The sequence below is a fragment of the Apteryx mantelli genome, chromosome 2 (genome assembly GCF_036417845.1).
Source record: "Apteryx mantelli isolate bAptMan1 chromosome 2, bAptMan1.hap1, whole genome shotgun sequence".
In the NCBI taxonomy this organism is placed as follows: Eukaryota; Metazoa; Chordata; class Aves; order Apterygiformes; family Apterygidae; genus Apteryx; species Apteryx mantelli.
This window is the reverse complement of record NC_089979.1, coordinates 112,739,250-112,765,924: the sequence shown is the minus strand read 5'-3', so window position 1 is coordinate 112,765,924 and position 26,675 is coordinate 112,739,250. Positions and strand designations below refer to the sequence as shown.

Here is a 26,675-nt window from a genome sequence, read left to right as displayed (position 1 = left end):
CAAGCAGGTGTAGTTTATTTTGATCAGCAGTGCTCTGCAGATTAATGTGCCCAGCTCCATCAAAGGTTTGGAGAGTGTTCAAAGGAGGTTCCTTGAGTTAACACTTGCACTTTCAAAACTATCTGTTATTTCATATATGACACCTGTTCTTCAACTCTACTGTGAATACTTAGCACTTGCTTTGAGTTGTAAGAGGTATAAAAAGAATAGTGAAACACACACATAGCTTAAAAGAAACCCTCCTTGTAGCATGAGGAATTTTAGGGATGTGTTTGTTGTCTCAAGGATGTGCTTGACATGGTGGAATTGTTTAGAAATTTCAGTCCAAACCTTGACGGAATAAAAAGCTTCTTGTGCTGTCTCTGTATTCCAATGAAATAAAACAGGCCACACACTGTATTCTGGCTTTGAAGTCAAGTGACATACTAGAGATGATAGCCATGTACCTCAGTTCTCTTTCTCCCAAAAGACAGTGGCCTCTTCCAGAGTATTTTATGGGATAAGTCTCTGTCATGTGCTCTTTCTGAACTGTGCTTGACTATCATCTGAAATAGCACCAGTTGGAAAGGACCGATACCACCACACGAGGGAACTTGCTGGCATTTAAATAGTTCGAACTGTCGAGGGCTGGTGCATCAAGCCTGTGGCATGGTCGTGTTTTATTTCTTCAGAAATTTGCATGTGTTAAAACCATAAATTGTCTTCATAAGGTGCCAATTTTTAGGATACTTTAATAGGATGGATTAACAAGGCCCACAGTGGAATTTCTCACCAAATCAGAGAAAGAGTTATCTGGCCCCAAATCAGGACACTCACAAGGGATTTGAGTGGGACACCCAGATTCAGGCTTCCTACCCCAAGAATAATATATTTATTCATACAAAGCTGAGCATTTTGAATCAGAGAACCCTTCTAGTCCAGCTGTTCAGGTATTTGGTAATGGGTGCAGAAACCTGAGTCTGGGTTTAGCCATATCATAGATGTATGCCCTAAAAAGTAGCCCTGTTGGTTAACCAGGGACAGGTGGCTTTCTGACAAGATTTTGCTTCATTTTGGTATAAAATGGAAAAAAACTTGAAATCTTGATGAGTTTTACAGAGTGGGAAAACTATTTCCCATTCAGATTTACCCCTGGCTCCTATGGTGATACTCAATTCCTTAGAGTATTTGTGCATTTGTCCTTCTGGACCCTCTTTTATAGCTGTATGCTTTCCCTGCTCCAGTTCTGGCTGTGTACATGTACTGTATGCCATGTACAGAATGGTATGTGACATACATTAATATATATAGATAGCCTTCTGCTTCTGACCTTACAAACTGTTCACTTCAGCACTGTCATTCTGTAAAATGTCCAAATGCAGTCCAAGAAATGCATTTTAAATGTGGATGCAAACATTTCTATTACTGATAACACCAGCACAGCATTTTTTGCTTTGCTGGGATTAGGACCTTGATAGTTAAAGTTATAGGCCTAGTAATGACACTCCAAGGTCGTGTCCTTTACTGACATGGTAAAGCAAGGAGTGCCCTTTGCTACATTTCTGCTGATAAGGATTATTCCATTTGTTTGGTGACATACATTAAAAGTGAAAGAATATATTTGTGACCCATAAATATTTCAGGCGATGAGCACTAGGAGCAATTAACATGTTGTACCACAGGAAAGTTGGTTTAATTCCTGCTGAAGGTCAGAATTTAGAAAACATTCTGAACTCTAATAGTGATCCCAATGAATATCTCCATCCTCAGTGAACAGCCATCTTCTCACATGAGCTGTAAAACAGCTGCAGTTCAGCTAGGGACACCTTAAAAAAGCCCAAAGGTACTGTGGTCTGCAGAAGCAAACTCACAGGCAATTCCAATGTAGAAGGCTAACTTTCCAAATATAACCTATGTCTGACAATGCTCCTTTCTGTTTCAGTTTCGTGCTCTGTAAAATGGGGGTAATAATCTTTATAGAATCTGTCTACCTTTGAGGAATGTATTAAGGAGAAATTAAATAATATCTCTACAGTGTTTTGAATGCTTTTGATATATGCAGCTCTTATAATACAGCTTAATAGGTGGGATTGCCATTTTGCCAGGCCTTTGCACAGGAGAACTGTTCTGATTTTCTTTATGGCTCTCTGGTCTTCCCATCCAGACTTGTATTGACTGAGTGAGTTTGGTAAAGTGATGATGATTCCAGGAGTTACCACTTGTTAGCTGAGCTGCCATAGCTGAGTGCACTCTTTTAGTGGAAAAAGTTGATTTAAGTTATCGCATTGCACTTCACCGTTGAGCCAACCTGGAGGCACACGGGCAGGCTCTGACTGCTGAAGGAGCAGTAACTCATTAGGACACTGTCACTTGATTGAGATCTATCATAGCCTAATAATGGTAAGGAAGAGGGTGATCTCTGAAAAGAGGCTCACGCCCCTCCAACTATGCCTGACTGAGTTCGTCTGATATCTCTGCATGATGGTTTATTAGGGATGGATTTGCTGGGGTTGTTGTGTATCACCTCCCAGGATTTAAATAAGCAGAGGTCTTGGCAGATACCTGTTATTCCTCATAACACAGTTTATATGTGGGGGGGTTTTTTGTTTATTTGTTTGTTTTTTTATCTCTAGCAGGAGATTCAAGTTGTTTGTCTAGTTTTACAATCATCTCAGAAAAAAATTCAGTGGTCTGCCCCCAAAGCCACTGATGTTTTCACTAAACAGTTATTTTAGAGCTAATTTTACACTGTATTGTGCATTTCTCATTGATATAATATAAATTAATAGCTGAAATCAATAGGAATTGCATGTATTTGTTTTGGAGACAGATTTTCCTTCAAGTTTCATTAAAAACACTTTAGCCTGATTTACTGAGGAAATGAGTCTCATGAATAGTGCTGTCTATCCATTTCTCTCTCTTTCCATCCATCCATCTCTCTGTACCATACCTAATGGCTTTGAACCAACTGGCCAATTTCAATGAAATTTATCAGAAATAAAGAGATCTAAAAAGATATTAAGTTCCTAAATTGAATGAGAATCAGCAAATGGATTGAGGAAAGCTACCCTGTTAATATCCCTGCTGAGGAAAAAGAGGGAGAACTCAGCCATAATCCATCCTCTTTCTCAGCAACCAAATAGGTTGAAGTATGTGATAAGGGACATGAGGGAACTGGGAGCATATCAGTGGGGGACCTAAGGGGCATGGGTGGGAGTTAGGGACATTGCAGTGTGGTCGATGTTGAGGATAAAGGAAAGGAACTAAGGGCTCTGGAGAGGGAAAGCTGGAAGTTTTACAATGGAATAGATGTTTTCTTGGGCTATTGTGACAGAGAAAATCAGAGAAGACACAGAGCAAAATGGGATTATTACAACAGGAAAGATAAAAGAACGTAAAACAGATCTCTCTAACTCTGGTTCCATTCATTGTTGTTTGAAAAAGAAGTTTGTTTTTATTCACAAGTTTCATCAGAAGTTTGTTTCAGATGCTGTCATACTTGTAAGAAGAGTCTTCCAACAGAGTAACTTTCTTCAGCCTAGCCACTGATTCGATGAGAATCTTTCTTACAGTATGTGTTTGACATCTTATCCTAGTATTAGTTTTATACAGGCATGTTCACACTTTAGGAAATCACTGTATTCTCAAATGTCAGAAATGTCACTTTCTGGGAGTATTAGCCCCAGAAATGTTAGCTGAAATGTGTTATCTAATGCCAGCTCTCCCATTTCATGTTGCACCACTTAGTTGTCATCTGAAAGAAGTCACATTTTTATGAACACTTCTTTAGGAGCCATATCCTGAAAGGCACCAATACCTCTTTGTTCCTCACTGAGATTGCATGGAGTAATAGGTGGTCAGCTGAAGTGCTAGGTAACAGTAAATCAATGAAAATTACATAGGCACATGAGTTCCCAGTCAATAACTTTGTATGGATGAATTGTAGAAAGCAAGAGGAACGGGACAGACATTTGCATTATTTCACTCTCATTAATCCTTTCTACAGATGAGAGGTGGGAACAAGCATCACCCAGGGACCAGAGGGTGGCCCAGAACTTTGTTTCATACACTTTTAGTCACAGGGGATTTGCTGGGAGTGACAGTGGCCAATGCTAAGATGTGTAAGTGACATGTGACTCATCAAATGTGTTTGAAAGTCCTAATCATCGCAGTAAAGGAAAGGTTCAGTTTCCTCCATCAGCCTGTCGTATCTGTCTCTCTGCACATATTTCACTTGTTTGATTTGATGTGCATAAAACAAGTAATTACATGTGGCAAATATTTGTGTTTCACTTTCTGTGTTGTTTTCTCCAGATTATAGGAACAATCCCGCTGATGCCTAATCCAGTCCCCTCCAACCAGGCAGCAGGTGGAGCTCAGGGCCTTCAAGTGCAGCCAATTACTCCACAGTTATTGACCAACGCCCAGGGTCAGATCATTGCTACTGTCATCGGCAACCAGATACTCCCAGTGATCAACACCCAGGGAATAACACTATCCCCACTCAAACCAGGCCAACAGGTAAAGTGTCTGTAGTCTGAATGGTTATAAAAACAAATGTACAGGAGAATCATCTTCTACTCCTCACTGACTCTCACGACCTTTCTGAAAACTTCTATTATATGAATAAAGATGAAATCTATTATATATAGTATATGAATGCATATTATATAGGTAGTTATAATATAATGTAAGTCAGATAAAGAATTCATACATTCAGGGTTATGCAGTTGGGTTTTTTTCTTTTCTTTTAAAGGTATATAGGGCCAGCTGAGAAATTTTCTGTCTCTGAGGTAGGAATGTGAGACAGGAGAGACCCATCTGGCCCATAAAGTTCAGTTCCTTGGTTAATGGTCACCCAGTAGACTGGGTTTTGAAATGTTTTGGAATGTGTGAAGAAAACAAAAATAAATGAAATTATTAGCCTTCTTCACTGGAAAAATAGAAGTGTTTGTGTGTATTTGCACAAACAGAACAAATTTTTAGACAAATTATTATTCAGTGGAAGCACAAGGTAGTTCACAAACTTCAGGATGGATGCAGCAATTTCACTGAGGTCTGAAGAGATTTCTGTAGTTCTTTTTATAGTACTCTAAAGTCAAATTAGTTAATTTTGTCTACATCTGCAGAGTGAAGAATTGCACTGCCACCTTTTTTCTCTGAAAGAGAGGAAATTGAGGGTGGAAAAGACAACAAATGTGATTGCCAAAAAGGCACTTATGAAAGTGTCGCTCACTTAAATGTTCCACTTAGCATTTCTATTGCTGGTAGTACTTATTTGCTAGTCCTGCCCACACCTCCAATCCTAGTTAGCAGCCTTTTGTAGGTTTGGTGAATCCCAGGGCCACATGAACTCCAAATCAAGATTTTTTTCAATTTTAGATGTAGATAGCCAGCGGATCTCTAAGGCAAATTTTTTGTTTGTTTGTTTTGAAGATATTTCACATCCAAATAGTTATATTCTCTTTTTGCCATCCTATCCTCTATGGTATTTAGCAGAGGCATTTTCCAAAGCACTTGGCATTTATCTACCTCTATTTTCTTTAATGGGAGCAGACTTCTACTACTGGCAAGTGCTTTTCAATTGCTGCACGTATGTGGTTTTAAACAAAGAAAGATGCGTGGAGAGCAGGCTGTGTGTTCTCCAATGCTAGAAAGCCTGACTATGGACTAAGAAATTCAGCAGTTTACATTTGTTTTTTTTTGTTTGTTTCTTTCTTTTAAGTCAATCCCCTGAAGAGATTAGATCTTTCCCTCCTTCATGGAGGGAAGCTCTCAAAAAACAGCACAATCCTGAGATCCCATTTGAAACCCATGAAATTTAGAGCTAAGTGGAGAACAGAGGTCCTGTATTATTCTCTGAGACCTTCTTACCTGCAGAGCAACACATCTGGCACAGCTGTGGTCCCTCCTGAGTCTTGCAGCAAGGCAATCTCCTCCAGGCAAAGTCTGCCAGTAAAATTAGTAGGCAGAGAGGGGACAGAGACGCAAGCCTTTTCTGCACTGCTAGAGGCACTGGACTCACATGAAGGGACAATCTGTTGCTGAAGGGGGCAGCTTGCTGAAGGACAGCTGGGGTTCGAGTTGGAAAGCCACCATTTAGCCATATCATGCTGTATTGTAGTGGTTCACCCAATCTGAGCACTCAGGTGCTGTACTCAGAACAGATTAGCAGCTTGCACAGATTGCAGGTAAGCAGAGCTCTGGTCATGTGCAAGAGTCAAAGATGTGCCCTGTATCGTCCTATGAAAACAGCTGTCCTGGTATACCGAGCAGTGCTATGTGATTAGAAAACATTATTTTCCTAAGATCAGTCCTGCAGAGTCCAGCCCATGCTTCTCATGCAGTCAGATTGCTGAGGTCCAGGGGGTTGCAGGAAGGGCTACCAACAACACAGACCCTCCTTACCTTCACCTGTTGTAACCCCATCTAGAAAGTACTCTTGATCAGGGGAAAAAAGATAATACAAATACTATATGAAAAAAATACTATACATTATCATTTTTATAGGAGCTACAGAAAATTATTTCTGTGTATTTGTGCTCCCTCTACTGGTTCGTCTGCTTTTACCGAAGGCCCCTACTAATGTCAGAGGAAATTTTGCCATTGATTTCAGCAGCAGCAGAATTGAAGCAAGAGAGCCAGATCCTTCATAGGAATCATGCTGATGAACATTAAAAAGCAAATGAGATAGCACAATACTGACTGCCATATCATTTGAAAAGTAAATGGAATTATACATTATATAAGGAGATTCTGAATTTATCTTGCTGCCTTGGTAACGATTTACTCAAACTGTTGTGTTTGGCTAATGATAGCATATTTAGTCCTAAATTCAAAACCTTGCTTTCAGAAGAACTGAGTGCTCAAACCCAGAGGGTTCAGCAGGAATTCAAAATATTTTCGAACATGGCGTCATACTGCATTTGGTGTCTTGTAACTTGATGAAAGAAGCTTCAGAAGGAAAAAAAAAAGTACAAGACAAGTTTTGGAAAAGTTTGAGAATGTCACAGAGAAATAAATGAGGAAATAAATAATGTAGTAAAATGTTCCAGTTATAGATGATCTTAGCTTAACTTCTAACTTGTCATTTTCTTAGAAACTGAGTACTACAGGAGAAAGGGAAAAGAACAGGTGATTGCAAGCGATGACAGTAAGCTCCTGCTTGCTGGCCGAGTCATAATAATTGAACCCATGCAGCCTAATTCAGTTGCTAAGTAATGTGTTTGTGCTTACTTTTTGCCCAAAACCTGAAGACTTAAATGCCTCAGATATTGTCTTTAGTCAGCTTTACTTGGGTAGACTACATGAGTTATTTATTCATACAACTTTTTCAGACATGACAGACTAAAACCTCAATGTCCCCTCATGGAAATGAGTTCATAGATTACTTATGTGTACTGTGAAGCAGTGCTTCTTTTTCTGTATTGTAAATAGGTTACTTTTTAATGTACAGAAGCAATCCATTGTAACTCTATTGCTCTAGTTTTAGAGAATAAAGAGAAGCTTCTGATTTATGCTCTTTAAACTACACACTGTAGGGATTGTTCCTCTTTACGTTCAGTAGTTACAGCTTCAGTGCTTTTACAGTTTTCCAAGGGTTTGCTAATCTAAACAGTATCACTGATACACACACTGAGAATTCTCCTAGAATTTGTAATGGCTTTCTAAGGAGGGTAACTGTTCATACTCCTGTTATAGTCCTTGTCTTTTTTATCTCTGTTCATAAACAAGTTTTTCTGTACCTCTAATAATTTTTACTGCCCGTCTCTCAACCATTTCAATTTCCACAATAATCTCTTTGAGATTTTGTGATCAGAACTGAATGCCATGATCACAGTGAGAATGCATCACTGATTTACATAACAACATTATAATATTTTCAGCATTATTTTCTGTCTTTATCTCAATACAGCCTAACATTCTGCTTTTTTTCTATCTCTGCTCATTGAGCAGTTTTTTTCAATAAACAGATGTATCCACCATGATACATCTGTGCTTGCCTGGTTGTTACCATGTGAGTCACTAAAATGGTTCATTTTAATATGAATTACTTTGCACCTATCTGTTATGTATTTTGTCTGTCATAATGCTCCCCAAGCATGTTGTAAAAAGGTTTTGTATGTTGTTCATGATTGTTCATGGTATTCTTTACTAACCTAAGAAAATCTATGCCTCCTGCTGCTTCAACTTCACCATCTTGTCTTGCTGCTTGCTAAAACCATTCAACAAAATTTGGTATGAATCCTTCGGACTCCCCTTGTAGACTCCTTCCTTGAAAAAGTATGTTCTATTCCCTAATCTTGTGTTTCTTTCTTTTTTAAGCTGTTTATATCCCATAATAGAAGTGTAGCCTTAACTTCTATGCTTCCTTTATGCCTCTAATGAGGGATATGTTATATGGCTAAAAGCACATTTTTTTTCAAGAACAGGTGAGCTTGTTGTAGCAAATCGTTAACATTGTCATTTTGCTTCCAGATTTGAAAACCTTGTTTTAAGGGGTTCTTCTGTATCTTTAACAATATATGTTTATACCACATGACTGCCAGAAGAACTTGTACCATGAACCAGAGTCTTACAAGAGTCAAAACTTAGGACAGAATACCCCTTGCTCAACTTTGGTCATGAAACAGGTGTTTGGTGAAAGCTAGTAACGATTTCCACTAGAGACAGACAAAGATAGGCATGTCCAGAGGGTGATCCATGCTGCCCAGAAAGAATCATTTTAGATAGGTTGAATCTCTAATAGGTACCTTAAGGTATCTGTTTTCTCCATGGACTAGAGAGGGAACTAGGATGGCTATTTTAGGATAAAAAAATAATTGTTAAATAAGTGAAGTTAGGTAAGAAGAATCCAGGTGCCAGAGACTACTGGGATTCAAAACACTTTTCTGTTCATGAATTCCTTAAGTTAGCTTTCCTAATAATTGGTGTTTTCAAAACTATTTGCTTGCTGAGAGAATACAAAAGTACCTTCTACATGTTATATTATTTCCCAGTTATACCTCATCAAGATGGTTCCCTGCTTGCTGTTGTCTGGCTGTTTCCTTCTACATAGTAGATTCAGTAAATCTGGCCGTTAGTCTCGCTTGTCCTCAGTCTTGTTTTATCTACAGTGCTTGCCAGAATTTTTCATATTTCACTGGGTCTTACAGCACTACCAGCTTTGGTCTCCTGCCAACTTCAACACAAAAAAATTATCTACTAGGCAGCATTTTCTTATATAGTCAGTTCCCTGTCTTTGTTGTCATTGGCTATCATGCTTCAAATTAGCTGTTGAAAAGCCATAGACAGCTCTCAGATGAGCCTGTGGTCATTCTCTGTACATCCACTTTCCAAATTTCATGCCAGAAGTTTTCTTTCTGCAGTCTCCATCTACCACATACACTCTACCATCTCATTATAACAACTCCATGCAATCCCTTGTCTTCCTCTCTCCCATTAAAATCTAATCAGCTTTCAATCACTTCTTCTCTGCCATGCTCTTATTGCTTTGATGCTGTCTTGTTTTATGAAAACTGCACTCTTGTTTCTCTCTGTTTGAACATAGCCACTAAATTGCGTTGTCTCAATCCAACTTTGTTTTTCTTTCTGCTTTTTATAATATCTGACTTTCAGTGATGAGGGTGACAATTTTTCTCCTTCTTTCTCTCTTCCTCTCCCTATCATTAGCATTGCAGTGATGTTCTCCATATTCCTTTGTACAGTTCCATGGATAAAATAGTAGATTTTGAAAGTCAGGACCATCAGACTATCTATTTACTGTTACAAGAGACTGCATCAGATGTTTCCATGCCATAGCATAGGCACTTGACTCGTAACTTAGGTCTCTTCCTGACCAGTGTTCTTTATGGCATCTGCACTTGTAGAACACGAATATCTCAAAAAAGTCAATATAACTGCATCACACCTTTGGGTATAGGAAAATATTATTACAGTAGTTATATCATTCTAAGGAACTGAGGCACAGAGAAAGTAAAGCACTGTTCACTGTAGGAACATTACTGTTACTTTTGAATTATGCACTTACCTATACATTTATACATTATACATTACATTAATGTCATAACAGTGACATTACATCAGTCCTGATGGGGGTCAGAAGGATGACTGATGCACCTGATTTGCATATAAAATTATAACTTCTACAGAAGCCCAGCTGTGTCCTCAGCCTCATTTAGAGAGCCCAGAGGCCTTCGTTTACAGCTTATATTTTGAATGTAGTTCTGGTCCCACAATAAGGCTTTGAAGGGGAACTTAGGCAAATGCTGTCAAAGAGCTCTCTACCTGTCCTATCCCAAATTATGTCCACAGTGCACTAGCACTTCTCTGCTGTTGTCTTCATTTTAATCTGAGCATGTGCACGGTCTGTGTGGACCCTAAGAGCTTTCTCATGCTGATTTCCAAATGTTCCTATGCTATCAGTCTGAGCTGGGTGTATAGAGGTCCATTTTACTGTATTTCTGAGAGAGAATATACTTAAAAGCATCAAATAGCTTTCATATTTTAAAAAGTCAAATGTAGGTTTCATTCTGTAGTAAGATTTATGCCTGTAATGTGTTACTCCTGCACAGTATGAGTCCATGCGCATGGATCTGTGCCTAAGACTGGGCCTTTTTCTGGCCAGAATAGAAGGCACTTTTGTTTTTTGCATTTTCTTGGATGTAGTTGAGTACGCTAAATCAGGTGATGGGTACAGTAATTGGGCCACAGGGAAAACATTCTGGCAGAGATGACTGTGAAAGTGATTTGGCATGCAATGAGTGGATATGTGTAATAACTTGTTCTTTTGATTTGCTGGAAGATTTAAGAAAACATTTTTCAAAACTATGCCCTGTCATGCAGTATGAGTAGGTTTGAAGGAGGGCTTGCTCTGCCATGATGCTCTAGAATCAAGCAATGGCTGTGGTATACCATGACCCTTTCTCAGCAACAAACATTTGACACGTTAGGAAATTCAGACTGAGTAGACAACTCAGCTTACAGGAAGAGTGGAAGCATAAAACACCTAAACTACTACTTCTGCAAGGTATTATGGTGGCATTTCAAAGTGTTTTAGAATCTCTTTTTACATCAAAATCTTTATTTATTTTTCATCACTTTCCATAGACTTCAGTCCTTAGTAGCCCTAATATCTGTATTTTGCAGGAAGCATTAGCTGACATCAGAAAAAATTGAAATTCTTTATTTGTATCATAAAAGGGATTGCTTGAAATGTATTTCTTGCTCTTTGTGCCACCCCTCTTAGTTTCATCTCTTCTGCCCCTTGTGTTGTATTTGTCTTTTTCACCTCTGTCTTTTCTAATTTGTTGTTTTTCCTCATCTCAAGATTTCCTTTTCACTGAATCATAGAAAAATTGGACTGGAAATGACCTGCAGAGGTCATATATTCCATCCCCTCCCCCTAGGCAGGATCATTCCTTCCTATATCATTCTTGACAGATGTTTGTCTAACCGGTTCTTAAAAACCTCCAGTGATGGAGATTCCCTAACATCCCTAGGCAACCTAGGCCACTCTCCTTAACATTAGAAAGGTTTTTGTAATGTCTGACCTAAGCCTCCCTTACTGCAATTTAAAGCCATTACTTTCTTCTCTCTTCCATTAGGGCCATATTTTGCCCTTGCGGTTTGTCCAGGCTCGCTATAAAATCAGTAACAGTTCTGTTATCATAAAGGGCATCACTCTCCCAAAAGTTTGTTCTCTATTTCCACTTAGCTACTCTCTCTTTCCTTAGTTTATGCAAAATACCTTGCTATTCTATCACTACCCTGTAACTTTCTGGATGCAGGTAACAACATCCCTGATTTCATAAAGAGGCTTTACTGCAGGTTTCCAGTCAACCATCCCAGGAGTAGGAATACACTACATACCTAATTTAAGAACAAAATTCAGTCTTACAGACCTAATTCATTCTTCACCTCTGCAATTATCAATCAAGACTACTTTCATTGTTGGCAGCAGCATGTAAAACTGATGTAAAAGAGATAAGGATCAGTCCATTTGCATTTTTCAGCTTATTCTTATAAAGTATTATGCTGCACTTTGTGCTTCTCATATTCATCCTATTCCTCTAGCTGTAGTGTGCATACATACATTCCTGCCAGATACCGATCAGTGTTGCATACAGTCATCATTCTCGGCATGTCTACTATATCCACCTACACAGAATGGCACTTACAGCAACTGCTTCTGTAATTTCTGTGACTCCTTCTGTCTTTGGATGGAAAACGCACAATAGTCATAAGTATAATTCATATCATATGTACGTGTCCAAAATTGGGGAAAAGTCAGCTATTGCAAGTTTGAATTGATTCTGTCATCTAGAATCTAATTCATAATCTAATCGTTGCCTCTCCTTAAGGCTATTTCTGGAATGGAAATTATAGTGGATGAAAAGAGAGAGAGTATTTTAATGCAACTTCATGTCATAGATAACCATCATTGTTCTTTAAGCAGGACATTTACAGCTTAACCATCATGTCTGTAAGACAGGGGGTGTGCTGGAAATTATGTAGGGAGGTAAAGATGGCATCCTACTTCCCTCCCTGGTCTGTCCTTAAGGTGACTCTTCTGCTTCTCCAAGCCCACTGTTTCCTTCTCCCTTGCAAGAGGTGAATTAGAAACCAGCAATCTGTAAATCTCTCTTATGCACTGGTGTTTCACCTAAGGTCACTGTGCATCCAGACTTCACTAGCCATATCCCTTTTGCCCAGCTAAATTTTGAGAATTTCTTACATTTGACCAAAGACTTCTGAATGTCTGACAAGGAAACTGCAGAGCTTCTGGGTATCCCAGTTATTTCAAAAATACATTTGCAAATGCATTGTGCAATACATATGCAAAGAATCAAACATTTCCTAGACTTAAACAGCATACTGTGCATGTGCTACATAGTGGCTGTGGCTGTGTGCTCGTGGCGCATGCATAACTAGAGAGTGCAGATATACACTTAGGTGTGCTTCCTGGAAGCATCAGATTTAGTATGTATTTACTCAGTAGCTGATCTGCGCAGGGACAGTATGTCCAGTGTGGCCTGAAAGTGTTGAATTTACCATCCATGTCATACATGATCATGTATTTCTGTCTGGGAAATACTCATGGGAAATAACATAGAATCATAAAAAATTAAGGCTGGAGGTGGGGGTTCAAGAGATTATCCAGTCCACTCTGCTGTTCTCAGGCAGAGCTGCTATACCGATATTTGTCTAACTTGCCCCTAACAATCTTCCACTCTCTTAGGGACTCCACAAGATCCCCCAGAATTTTGTGCCAGTGTGTCACTGCCATGTTAGAAAGCTTTTCCCAGCATCTAATTTGAATCTTCCAAGTTATTGTGCCTCCTTCTGTCCACTGTAGGAAGGAAGGACAGACTCATTCTCTCCTCTCTTCATTAGCCTTGCCTGTATTTGAGATGGGTGTCATATTACACTCAATTTTCCCTTCTAGAAATTAAACATAAGTTCATTCTAGATGAGCATAGGCTTCAGACAACTCCCTAATTATTCTTCTCCAGTTGGTCCAGATTTTTCCTGGTGTGTGGCAACTCTTGTCACAGTGCCCCTGCAGAAGCTTTTCCAGTGCTTACAAGAAGAGAAGGTTCTGCACATACATTGCAGATGTCACTCCTGCTTATACAGCTCAGTATGGGAGTTGCCTTTTCTTCATTTTTACAGCACCACGTTGTTGATGGTGTGTTCAAATTGACAGGATCATTTTTAATTCCGGTCCTGTGTTCCAGCATATCAAAAGTCCCTCTCAGCATGGTATCAATGCATGAATTTAGTAAGCATTTTATTTCCTTTCCATCATCTAGGTCATTAAGAAAATACTGAGTAGTGCCAGAACCAGGACAGACACCATTCATGCACACTTCCATTTTGACAGTGAACCATCGATAGCTATCCTCTCAGTTTTGCTCTCTAACTATTTTTACATTTGTTCTGCAGTACTTTCATCTAAACTATGTTTCCTTGGGTTATAAAGAATGTCATGCAAGGAAGCGTTGAGAGACTTGTAAAGTCAAACCACCTACTGCTTTTTTCCTGTCCACAAGGCCAATTACCCTGTCTTAGAGGGAGATCAGATTGGTTTGACACAGTTTGTTCCTAACAATCCTTGTTGTCTGTTACTACCTTGTTTTCTTGCAGGTGCTTAAAAACTGTTTGATTATTTTCGTCATTACTTTTCCAGGGGTTGAAGTTGACTGGTCTATAATTTTGCAGATCTTTCTTTTTAAAGGTAGCCAGTACATTTGCTCTTCTCTCATCATTTGTTACTTTCTCTGTCCCCACAGATAAACACTAACATCCTTAAGACTGTTCCAACCAGTCTGAAAGCATACAACCCATCTAAATATAATATTTTCCTTCCTTTGCCTAGGCTGAAATCTTTAGCTTTGCCAGAGAGTGTGTCTGATAACAGACCCAGGCCCAAATCCCTGCCTGTGTCCAGTCCGATTTCTGAAAGCTGCAGTCTGCAGTGGTGTGGGCACGATGCGTGGGGAAGGCCATTACTGCAGCGGGGAGGGCAGGCAAGCCCTCCTAGTGGGTTCCTTCCCTACGAGTAGGCTGCATCCTATAGTAGGTGCATGGACACTCCAGGTTAGGAGCTATCCATAAATAAAATCCAACCCTTAGGGAAAAGGCTTTTAAAGATGCTCAATGCTTGCACGAATTTGAAATCTGGAAGTCTTTCAGTCACCTTCTTAACTACTATCCCTTTGATGCAGTGCCCTTTTTTTTTTTTTAATAATTGTTAAAAACTCCTCAAGTTAATAAAATGTTTCTGTTTATTGATCCCTGCTAAAGTCAGAAACTGGACATCATTGACTTACACAAATAATTTTCATCATAATTAAAGGGTAACTCAAAGCTGCTGGTTTTGTTTTGTATTATATTATTCCATGTGGGAAGTAAACGAAGGAGTTGTAATTTTTCTCTAGTCTTAAGCAGATCCGTAAGAAGAATAAAGCCATTAAAATTGTTTAGTGTATTCCACAGAAAAATGTCATCTTGAATGTGATCAGATACATTCATCTACTATACCATGTAATTTTTTGTCCGCTTAACATCAGTCATTTCTATGTGTTTCAGGAGCATATTATATATAATTTGAGTACTCTTAATGAATTCATCACCTTTTCTGAGTAGTTTGTTCAATAAAATATCAAAAGATAAAAATTTATACACCTTAGAATGCAAGAATTAGATTTGAATTATTGACTTTGAGCAATGCCAAATAGCCCTTTATCTCTTCTGCTTTCTGAGGACTGAAAGAATGGCTGTCACTTAAAAGTGAAGCCTTTGAGTACATTTTTGCAATCTTTTTGGTCAAGATCAAGAATCAACACAGTATAAAGGTATAATAAGTACCAGTCATCTTAGTGTATTGGGATTGGGTATTACTGTATTATTAGGTTTTGAAAGGCTGTACCAGAATACAAGAAGCCAGTTCAAAACTGTAAGATCCATGGTGTACCTTCATTCTGTATAAAGACTGCCCTTCAAATTTGTAGGCAGTTTTACGTAAAAATCAGTAGCGGAGAATGCGTTTAGTTTTTAAGCCCACATGAAAGTTTATTATAGGCAGAAAGGGATTAATGGTTCTTTCCTTTCCCCTAAAGAAAAACCAAAGGCTCTAAAGAATTGTAAAATTCATAAAGCCAGATTCATATATAACAGTGTATCATTTGCATCTACTGTTACTTGCCAGACTTCTTAGATATGTCTTACTTGACCCAGTCCCGGTGTGAATAGGGTTCGGAAGTTTCACTGTGGGCACTAGGAAAGGACAATTTATAGATCGAGAAATAGGATTTCAAAATTTTAATTTGATTGCTCTATCCAGTGTCATAAAACCTCTCCTACAGTCTTCTCCCCTATCTTCTCTTCCCCATTCCCACTCTTCTTGGCCCTGGTCCCACAGTATGAAAGGACCTCTCTGAAACCATGCTGATTTATATGAGAATCTATGTAGGGAGTAAAGGTCTGACTGCATGAGTCAGAAAACAGGTAAGGACATGCATTTATTAAACCAGTGCTGCTAGGAATGTCAGATATCTCCCATCACTCATTTCAAACAAGTATTTAGCTGCTAATTAGATTAAGTATCTGATTAACCTGAGCAAAAATGGGAAGTCAGAACTCAAGGCAGCTCAGATTGCTCCTATTGAAACCTTCTGTCATCTAAACAGAGTCCATGGTGTTTAATGTTCCTATGGGGTTTGTTCCCTGGAAATAGAAGGGTGAGATGGTGCATTGAAAGTTTCTTATTACTGCTTCATATTCTAAATACCTATTTTTACATTTTAACATATAGCTCCATCAGCCCTCCCAGACGCAAGTGGGACAAGCAGCCTCACAACCCAATCTCCTGCATTTGGCTCACAATCAAGCATCTATGTCTCAAAGCCCAGTGCGTCAGGCTTCCTCTTCTTCCTCCTCATCCTCCTCCTCTTCAGCTTTGAGTGTTGGCCAGTTAGTCAGCAGTAAGTATTGCTCCCTGACTCTCCTTACTTCTCCCCTCTGTTTGTCCTCCTCACTGCTGAGTTTACTGATCTACCTTCTCTCCTCTTTTCCATATAATAGATTGTTTATTGCTAATTACACTGACTCTTGCCAGTAAGGACTGATAAGTGCTGTGATGGATGGGGCTAAGGGTAAACATGCTTTGAGAAATTTCAGTCAACACTAAAAATGGTCATAAAAATGCTAGCAGCCCTTAACTGACTTTGTGGACACTGGGCAATTCTTAAAACTAAAATGTAGTTTATATTCATTGGAAATGAGAAAATTTTGAATCGGTCAGTATAATGAGTTCTATTGCTTCAAATTCAGTGGGCATCCCCTCCTACTTTTTAGTTAGGCTGCTTGTTCCTTAGTTTACGTACATTATTGTAGCAAACCATTTTACAAATCCAAGCGCTGTACAAATCTAGAGCAAGAGACCTTCCTTGCCAGAAAAAGCTTGCACAGTTTAAGCAAGAAAGAACTGTGACATGTGGGAGGGGAGACAGAAGCACACTGAAGTGAAATAACTGAGTTTCAGTGTTAGGATTTTAACAGCTGAGCTCCTGACCAGCTCCTTTCTCCCAATCACGCAGTTCTTAGTTCTTCACTATTACCTTATCAGTCTTACCAGTCTAATATTAACTTTGGTCTTTACATAGCAGTAACAGCAGGTTAAAAGTGTACACAAGAAGCATTAACAGTTTTTGCACACCTGCAAAAATGTGAGTATATTGGATGACCTTGTTCAAAAATACTGCATGTACTTTTTTCAAGTAAAAAAAACAGTATAGCACAGGCCATACTGAGGATGTAAAATATATGACTGAGGTAAGCTTATGAAGGGCTTAGAAAAACTGTCATGTGAAGGAAGATTTGAAAAAATCTTGGTTGGATTACTTCAGAGATTCTTTACATGGGGAAATTACTAGCAGAGGTATAGTGGTAAAATTATGCTGGTATAACTCCCAGTGTGAATATTTTTATTCTGGAATAAAAACATCCACATGGGTAGCTGTAAGCACATAAAATATATATAGATATAATTATGCTGATATAAATATACTGCTATTGCTCTGTCAGTAAATCGTCTTATGTAGACAAGCTTGTAGGAAGACAAATAAGATGCTTCATGTTAAAAAAATACATAAATTTACCCTTGTCTATGTGGGAAAATTGACTAACATAGCTAGTGCAGAATAAGTTACTTCTCAATGGCTAGTCCAGAATAGCTTCTCTTGTGGCCATTCTTATTCAAAAAAAATATTTTAGAATAACTGTTGAGGGGTACTTTATCCCACAATAGTTATTCCAGTCAATTTCCCCACATAGATAAGCTCTCTGCACAATAAAAGCAACATGGAAGAAACCTTTTTAAGTTTACAAGGTAAATCAGTCAAAAATCAGGAGGTACTAGAAAAGAGTTGTTTATGCAACAGTATTCAACTCCTCTTGTAACATGTATTTTATGATATCGATATATGTTGTGATTAAAATCACGCACTGTTTTTTTCTCATGCTTCATTCAGTGTGTTCCCAGTGGATTTGCTCTGGGGATGAATCAGACTTATATAATGAAGGAGGCTGTTGTCCCAGGGTTTGTTCCCTGCCTTATTCACTAAGCTCCTTCCAAATTTATGTAACATTTGAGACAGGGAATGGTAGAAGGGTGAAGGATGGTCTTAGTTTAGGTAGTAGAGGGCTGAGGAGCTAGAGCTTTCTCTCTGCCACATAATTCCAGTGCAATGTCAGACAAGTAACTTAAAACATATTTTTCACAAGTGCTCTCTCAATATCCAGCTTGAGACCCTGCATTTTAATTTACAGAAGAACCTGGCATTCACAGTTACAATCCAAAGTGCACTTTCCCTGTGGAAGTGTATAAAACACCGTTTAAAGCCGCGGTCTAAAAATCATTTCCTACTTGACCTAGACTGGATACCCAAAAATGCTTTTTCCCTTCGTATCTGTCTGCTTCTTTGTGAATGAGAAGGGGAAGACCCTCATCTTGTAGAAACATAGGAAAATAAATTAAGATTTAAAAAAATAGAAAAGCTCAAGAGGAAATGAATAACTATGTTTTTGGTGAAGAGCTTTAGCAGAGGTCTAGGGCCACATACTGAACAAATAAAAAGGCAATGCACCAATCAGTCTCTCAGCAATGAAGCACAATTCATCCTGTGCGCTGAATGAGGCAGGGGTCTGTGGAAAAAGAACTGGTAATCCCCTGCTCAAAGACTAGGTGACACTGTTTCATGGGATACTATCACTCCTGCATTTTGTAACTTCTGAGTGTTCGTTTGTGCTACTTTAAGGATGTTGTTTTAGCTTCATTTTTGCGTAGGTAAATTTCAAGGTTGTTGCAAAAGCAGAGTAGTAGTAAGCCAGTCATATGGTGAGATAATGTTTACATTCATAGCTGGAAATATTAGATCTCCTCAAGACTTCTGTCCATTGAATGAATGGAAAAGCTGATAGATTGTGTTATCCTCTTGTTGGTCCTACTCTAAAAGGGAATAGGACACATGCTGCGTTCATGGATTTGACTGAGAGCAGAGTAGACGTAGACCTTTTTAACTCATTCCTCTCAGGCTCAACTCCTTCCACCGCTTGTTCTGTCCCCGTCCCATTTCTGCCTCACCCTGTTTCCCACACAATCTGCATTCCCTTTGCATCAGTACTTCTATTCCTTTTTACTCTGCCTTTGCACTGCAGCCCTTTTCCTTCAGTCAGCCGTCCCTCAATTCCTCTTCCCATTTCAGTTCTCTTCCAGCTCCCAATCAATTTCTGTCCCTGGATTTATCAGATCATCTCAGTGTTTCTTTTACTGGCATTTTTATCAGATATTCCCTGTCATCCTCTTCTACCTTGTTTTATCTACCTTGCTGCTGCCTCTCTTCCCCCATTTTCTTTCCTCTATCCCGGTGATTCTTACCGTCCTTCTCTGCACAATCAGTCCCTCTCTTCCTCCACTCCAAAATCAAATCCCCACTCCTTATTAGGAGCTTGGACTTCCTTGAGGCAGATTTTTGCTTGGGATGGCAAAAAGGCCATTACTGGTGTAAAAGTTATCTCCTTGACACCGATCAAGGCCATGCTTCAAGATGTAGGGAAATTGAAGCTTTTTAAAGGAAAGAGGTTATTAGAATTTTTTATCCTGGGCAAAACAGTGTATTTTATTAACCTTATTCTCAGAAGTGGTTGAATTGCACTAGCTGAAATTTATCTCACTATGGAAAATCTCGCTTAGCCATAGTCAATACCCTACCTGTAGTAATGAATGGCACAGAGAAGATAGTTGAAGTGTTTATGTTCTCCCTTGCTCAAAATAGAACAGCTCACTTAAATCAAAAGGTGGGGAACTCAAACAGAGTAAAGAAAATATTTTTCATACAATTAGACTGAGGAGTGTCTCATGGCTGGGAATGCACAAGGACACAGATCTTAAGAGCATTCTAAAAGAGAATGGATATCTACAGAGATCCCCTAAAAAAAGCATGACAAGAATTAATATGCAAACAGGTTCTGGAAGTGATATCTAAATTTATGTATCAGGGCTTCATGCAGGCCCAACAGAGCCAACAGAGTGCTTAGTGCAGTGGGCAGATCAGCTTATTTCTGCCAATTACATGGAGCTCTCGCACAGTCAGAAACAAAATATTCATCTCAGTGATCCTTTATGGTTGTCCAGCGTATTTGTAATGACATTAACCCAACAGAAACTGGAGCTAATGCTGAATGTATAAGCCTGCTGAAGGTAGCATGTAAGATGCTGGTGTTCCAGGACACAAGCAAGCTACCTGCAAGTTTCTAGTAATATGAAAAGAGCCTACAAGAAAGAAGAAAATCCAGTTAGTTCAGTAGGGAAAGATCAAACCATGTATATAACAAAGCGTGAAAAGGCAGACAAGATACTTGAGTTTTTCTTAGCCATTGACAATACCACCTTTTTAGACAAACAATCTTACCTGATCTTCACAAACTTCAGAATTGCTTTAGGTGACTAAAAACTAATGTGTGTGCAACTGTGCCTGTGCACAGGGAAATAAATGGACGGAAAGTTCCTCCCTGCCTTGCTCCTTTGCAGAATCTATTCAGATTCTGGGTGCCAACCACTGACGGCAGATGCACCACACGCCTGTTAACTCTCCACGACGAGCATATGGCCAACAAGCGCACAGAGCCTTCCTTGCGTCCCAGCTCACACACTGGCTAGCACAGCTTTGTGTAACATGTCTGCAATTGAAGTCTAATGTCTACTGAAGTCCATTCAAAGCCTTTTAGTGGGATGGGGCCTGCAGTGGGTCAGTGGTTCTGAAAGAAAGCCATAAGGCATGTGGGCAGCAAGAAACAACTTGGGGCCTCCTAAGCATCTCTTTGATTGCGCTACCCCTCCTAAAGCAACAACATTGTTGTTTCCTTGTCTTTCATTCTAAAGCTGCAATCTTGCAATCTAGCCCTCCAGTAGAGGCCCCAGAGCAGAACATGTCAGTAGAGATTTGCTGTATTCCAGGAATTTTTGCCAAATATAGTAAAGTTCAGGTAAAACAGGCATATTCTGCTACCTTTATCTGTTTATAAGAAGGAAGACTGAACATTGCTTAGAGGAATGTAACTTCAGTAATTTAATAATTGTTCGGGGTAAGATTCTGCCACACTTACTCATAGAGACTAACTCTCTCTGCCAGTAGCTGCCTGACATCAGTGAAATTACTGAAGTACTATGCGAAAAGGGACAGAATTGGGCCTTAATAACTTTAGAGTTCCATGTTTTTATTCTTTTTTCCTTTCATTCTAGGTGTATTTTCTTTATGATTTTACATTTTTATTTAATATGTTTTCTAGTTTTAAAAAAGGCACATTTCCGTAAACTCCCACTATTTCCCCTCATTTATTTTATAGACTTATTCCTGCTGTGATGCCCTGTAATAATTTACTTTGTTTTCCCTTTGTGTTTTTGTTTCTCGTCCTTTTTTTCCCTGGACTGTTGCGTTCTTCATAGTTTCTACTCTTTTGTCCCATTCTTACCTCTTCATTCCTCACTACCCCAACCAGTGCTAGTTCTTCTAAAGACAAAAATTATGGTTGCTTCTGGTGAAAGGACATTGTAAAAGAAGCTCTGCCTAAGCAAGGACTGCAAGATTCATCTCTACTCTTCCAGAATTTTCTATGTGATTTTTTCATATTGTCTCATCCTGTTTATGTTCTCTTTTCTCTTCTTTGTTTTCTCTTCTTCATTCAATTCTACATCATCATTTCTCCTTTTTCCTGTTTCAATTCCCTCTTCTCAGATGCATCCTTTCCCTTACCTTTCCCACTATATGTTCTCCTCATGGAAATCACTGTTTTCCCCTCATGCTCGGAGGCTTGTGTCTCCATGAAGTTCCTTTTGTCCTTCCAAATTTATTTTACTGTCATTTGTTCCCATAAAATTGAAATGCCTCCCACAAATAGATCCTTCTTTCTCTCTCCTGAGCTCGAGTCCATTTCCCCTTAACAGTGTCTCATCCTGCCTCTTACCCAATTTATGTTCTGTTGGACTTCCTTTGCCAGCTACTTCTCCTTCTGTCTAACTAGGGAATGCGTCACCTGTAACCCCTTCCATGGCAAAACTCTGCACACCAGAAATTTGCTTTCTCCTTCAGGATGCACTGATTTCTCTGTAGCAACTCTTTACCATAACTATTAAAATCAGAGCAAATTTGCACTCACCAGAACAAAGCAAACTCACACAGGATTTTCAGAAGAATTCAGAAGTGGGAGTAGTATTCCTTTCAGTAAGAAGAAAGGTTTTCAGTGCAGAAGGAAGGAGAGACTGTAGATTTTATTTCTTCCACTCTGCTTGTCAACCTTCACCAGACATCTGGGGGAATTTTACCTGGCTTCCTTGTTGTTCTGCTATATGTATGTCCCCTGCCAAGGTCCCAGACAAGTGTCTTGCCTTTCTCCAGGGGCCTAATAGTTTCATAGACACAACAGTCGTAGAGTATTGAGCCATAATGTACACTGGGAGTCTTTAATCTAGATGCCGCTACTGTAGATCCTAACCACTCAATGAAATTGGTATTTTGTGGTTGGCACTGTGCTGTCTTCTCTAGGATCTCCACTTAATTTAAAAAGCACCTGTTCATTTACAGTCTTCAGTAAAGTACTCTTCCTAAAATGTGAAGTAAACTATACACTTAACTGTTCTGAGAGCTCAGAATTTATTAAAGTCCATTGTCTATATGTGTATATTTTTGTATGCATATGCATTAGTCCACAAAGTCCAGGATTATGTACTGATGCCATTTTAACGGCAATAGACTAAAATGGACCTGTGCTGTTAAATGATGATGCCAATAAAATGGTCTTCCTAGTACTATCTGAGTAATATGGACCTGATAGAAATCAAGGGACTAATTCCATGGATTTCAATTGGCTTTTGATCGCACCTTAAGTAGATCTGGTTCTGATTTGATACAAACACTATTTTCCCCAGAGTTCGGGAATAAAAGGATTCAGTGTTTTGGTCCACATCTGGTAGTACCTTCCTCCTCCCAAAAATAATATATAAGAATGAAGCCTTGCTTTCTCAACAGATATTCCACCATATGTAAGAATCTACTCCCCTATCCTGAAGCATATCATAGGTTTTTTTCTCATCTCAAGGAGAGCTCAGCCTAATTGTTCCTGGTCCAAGGTCCCCATGCAGAAAAGGACCTTCCATGGTATTCACTTTTGCAACAGTGTCATCTCAGAAGGATCCAGGAGAATTCAGCAGAATTTCTCTATAAACATGTGCAAGCAAACAACCCCTTAGCTTTCTTGCCTCCCTTTTTCTTCTTAAAAGGAGTTGGGGGGGTTTACAGCTGACAGTAGCAATAGAGTTCGCTACTTTGGAGACTCATTTTAAAGTTCTCTGGGAAGACCTGAATTGTCCTTTGTCACATCCCTAACAACCTTAGTCAGAGGCCTTAAAATGAAGGAAGGAAAGAGGTGAGGAAGGTCACCATCTTAGTGCACTTTACTCAAGGGAGTCTCTGAGGCCATTATCATTTATGACATTTTGTACATTTATCAGTGGCTCTTCAAAGACCCAAAGGGCAGATAAGCATCCAGCTCCTTTTTGTGTCTCTGAAAATCATAACTGATATGCTAGATAGGCCATGTATGGGGTAAGTAGGAATATTTCACATCTACAAAAGCAATTACTTTACAAAATTGAGTGGCCCCTGTCATAGCCCCCACCACTTATAAGTAAATAATATATGCCCTTGGTTTATAATGTATGAGTGCATGCATGTATGTACAGGTGAGCTCAAGCACAACACTGACAACAGGAAGGACAATTCTGGATGCGGACCATTGTCAAAACCAGGCTCAGCATGTGTGTGTGTTTGCCTGTATGCATAGTTCGTGTGGTCCACGGTTACATACACAAGTATTTTTAAAATCCTATTGCTATGTGTGCTTTTTTCACTCAAGCTGCTAGTCAATATAGGCTAAATTTATATAGCAGAAAAACCTCTTCCCTCTGTCTCTCTATTATTGGACTAAAAGATTTTTTATAGGACATTTCCATCCTAAGGGAGTTTTACATCAGGCTTATAAACCCTGGAAAATAAAAGCTTTGTAACTGTAATGCTGGCAAGCACTTAACTATAGCACTACTAGCAGGAGCCACTCTAATATAGGGTTCAGAATATAGTAGTCTATGATGTAGTCAGTAATGTAGTCTAGCACCATCCTTGGACAACTGCTTGCATTTACAGAAATTGATGTGTTATTGTGCTGAAAACTTTTCACCTAAGAAGTCTGAGGAATGAGGTAAAGCACAATAGAGATGTCTCACTGGGAGAATGGCTTCACTACACACAGGATTGCACAACACTTTGAAATCTTCCACCATCCCAGTCCCATGCTGGCTCCAGCTTGGCAAATGCTTTTATTTAGCCAGGGATCAGTAGCTTGGGGGGGGAAAAGAAGTTCCATTCTCCAGCTGTTGTGTCATTTCCCTTGATAAGTCCTAAATTGACCGAGTTATCCAGCAGCAAAGGAGCTCTCTAGTAGACATCCTTTATTATGTGTCCTTTTGGGGACAAAGGCGTCTGTGTCAGTAAACTGCTATGGAGAGGAAGGACAGATTTATTCTCACAGCATCATAAGCATTATCTTCTGAGGGTCTAATGTAAAAGTAAAAAATTGTGCAGCATTACCATCTGAAATGTAATGGCTGATGTTGCAAATACACTGCTCCTTGATTATCAGCCTGATGGGAGGCGGAATGAAAAGCCTGAAAGGCTGCTTCCCAGAAGGGCATGTTTTAAGAACTGATTTATAAAATGAAGGAATTTTTAAAGGGAGTATTTTGTCTGGGCTTGTTTGTTTGCTGGATTGTTTTGGATATTTGGATGGTATTCTGCATTGGGTGGTATGGAAGAGGGAGGGAAGGTTTGTGAGTTTCCTTATTTTGTGCTAATTTTAGATGAAGTGGAAAGTCTTGATTTCAAATTAAAAACCCAGGCAGTTTGTGCATATGTTCAGCCCTCCCCACAGACTGCAAATAAATGTACACCAACCCTTTTTGTGTATGTGATAAGAAGGGGAAACCGGGAACGTGATTTGTCAAAATTGGTGGAAATTTTCCAAGGCACAAATGGCAGTGAGGGGCCCAGCTACACCCACTGACTCTGAAAGGAGTTGGACGTTTTCAGGAGTTCAGCACCTTTGAAAAATCTTTTACCACCACCTGGAAATGCTGCAGCCTAGCTAGTGTTTTAGCAATCTGAACATGCTTTGTGACACCTCTGACAGGACCCGCCTGTTTCTGGGAAAGAAGAGAAAGGGACAAGTATGAAAAAAATCCAGAAAGAAACATTTTGACAATGAAATCTAGTGTAAGCCTTTTCCACTCTTATGTGACATGAAGCACTGACACTATTAAAAAAATATTTCAACAGATCCTCAAACAGCCACTGGAGAGGTGGATGGGGTGAATCTGGAGGAAATCCGAGAATTTGCCAAAGCTTTTAAAATCCGGCGCCTCTCCCTTGGCCTGACACAGACTCAAGTTGGCCAAGCTCTAAGTGCCACCGAAGGCCCAGCCTATAGCCAGTCTGCCATCTGCAGGTAACAAGTTACATCATAAACTCTGTTCTCCTCTCTTTGTTCTTAATAATTATTCACCTTATTGTGAGGAGCATGCTTGTGTTTGAGTCATATGTCTTTAGAACCTATTATTTAACCTGGGACTTAAACTAGCCAATAATGTTGGTATCTGGCAGATAAAATGTTCTTATTGTGTGCTCCTAAAGTAACTTTAGTCTTTTTTTTCCCCTTCTTCTTTTTTAAACAAGTGAGAAACAATGTTCCTGGCATTTAGACTTAATTCACTAGATGAGCTGGAGACCCTGCTGGTGCTGGATAAGCACCAGCTGACCCTCTTCATACTGTGCCATTTTCTACAGATAGGGTTACTGAACAAATATTTCATGGCTGCATCCCTGCTAAGTTAAAACCTGTATTACTGTGGTTAGCACTTCACATATAGGATGTTAATGATGATTTACCTAGGCAACACAGAAGGGAAAAAAATTATCCTTTCTGCTATCTTGCGAACCAGCAGCGAACCATCTTTTATCACCCAAATGCTTATTTTAAAAAAAAACATGTAGGCAAAGGAGAAGTAGAAATCTGCCCTAATCATAAGAAATGATAATACAGTCTTGACAGAGTTAAAGTCAGGTAGTTAGAAGCAAACACCCTGTATGCATGTATGTGTGTTACAGTAATCCCATGTTTCTGCATGAGGTAACAAACACACTTAGGTAACAGCTTTTTTCCTCTTGGGCAATGCCTTATAGTCCTTCTCCATCAGTGAAAGCCAAGAAACCAACTCTAAGCTCATTTAAGTGGATTTTGTTCTTGGTGATCCATGAAATGCTCTGTCTTTTTATCTGCTCTTTATACTTTTAATGTATTCCCCATAGAACGGAAGTGTATTTTTCCTGCAGTTTAAGACTAAGGTTATAAATAACATCAGTATGGGGTAGTGAGCTTGCAGCTCGCATTTTGCTCAATGATTTTCCATAAAACCCATTGATTGTTGTTAAATACAAAAAGCTCCATAGGATCCTCTCACTTCTATGGCCTCCCCTACTGTTTTTTCTTATAAGATACCTCCCTGTAGAAAATAACCTTTATTCAGT

The 26,675-nt window shown here is 39.2% G+C and overlaps 1 protein-coding gene across 1 annotated transcript in view; it reads left to right on the top strand.

The window, feature by feature from the left end:
* POU6F2 (POU class 6 homeobox 2) overlaps positions 1–26,675 on the top strand; it is a 312,693-nt gene that overhangs the window by 283,241 nt on the left and 2,777 nt on the right. The window contains exons 7-9 of the mRNA XM_013955696.2: positions 4,294–4,500; positions 16,298–16,466; positions 25,428–25,596. Of these exons, the coding sequence (XP_013811150.2) occupies positions 4,294–4,500; positions 16,298–16,466; positions 25,428–25,596 (545 nt within the window). The remainder of the gene's footprint in view (positions 1–4,293; positions 4,501–16,297; positions 16,467–25,427; positions 25,597–26,675) is intronic.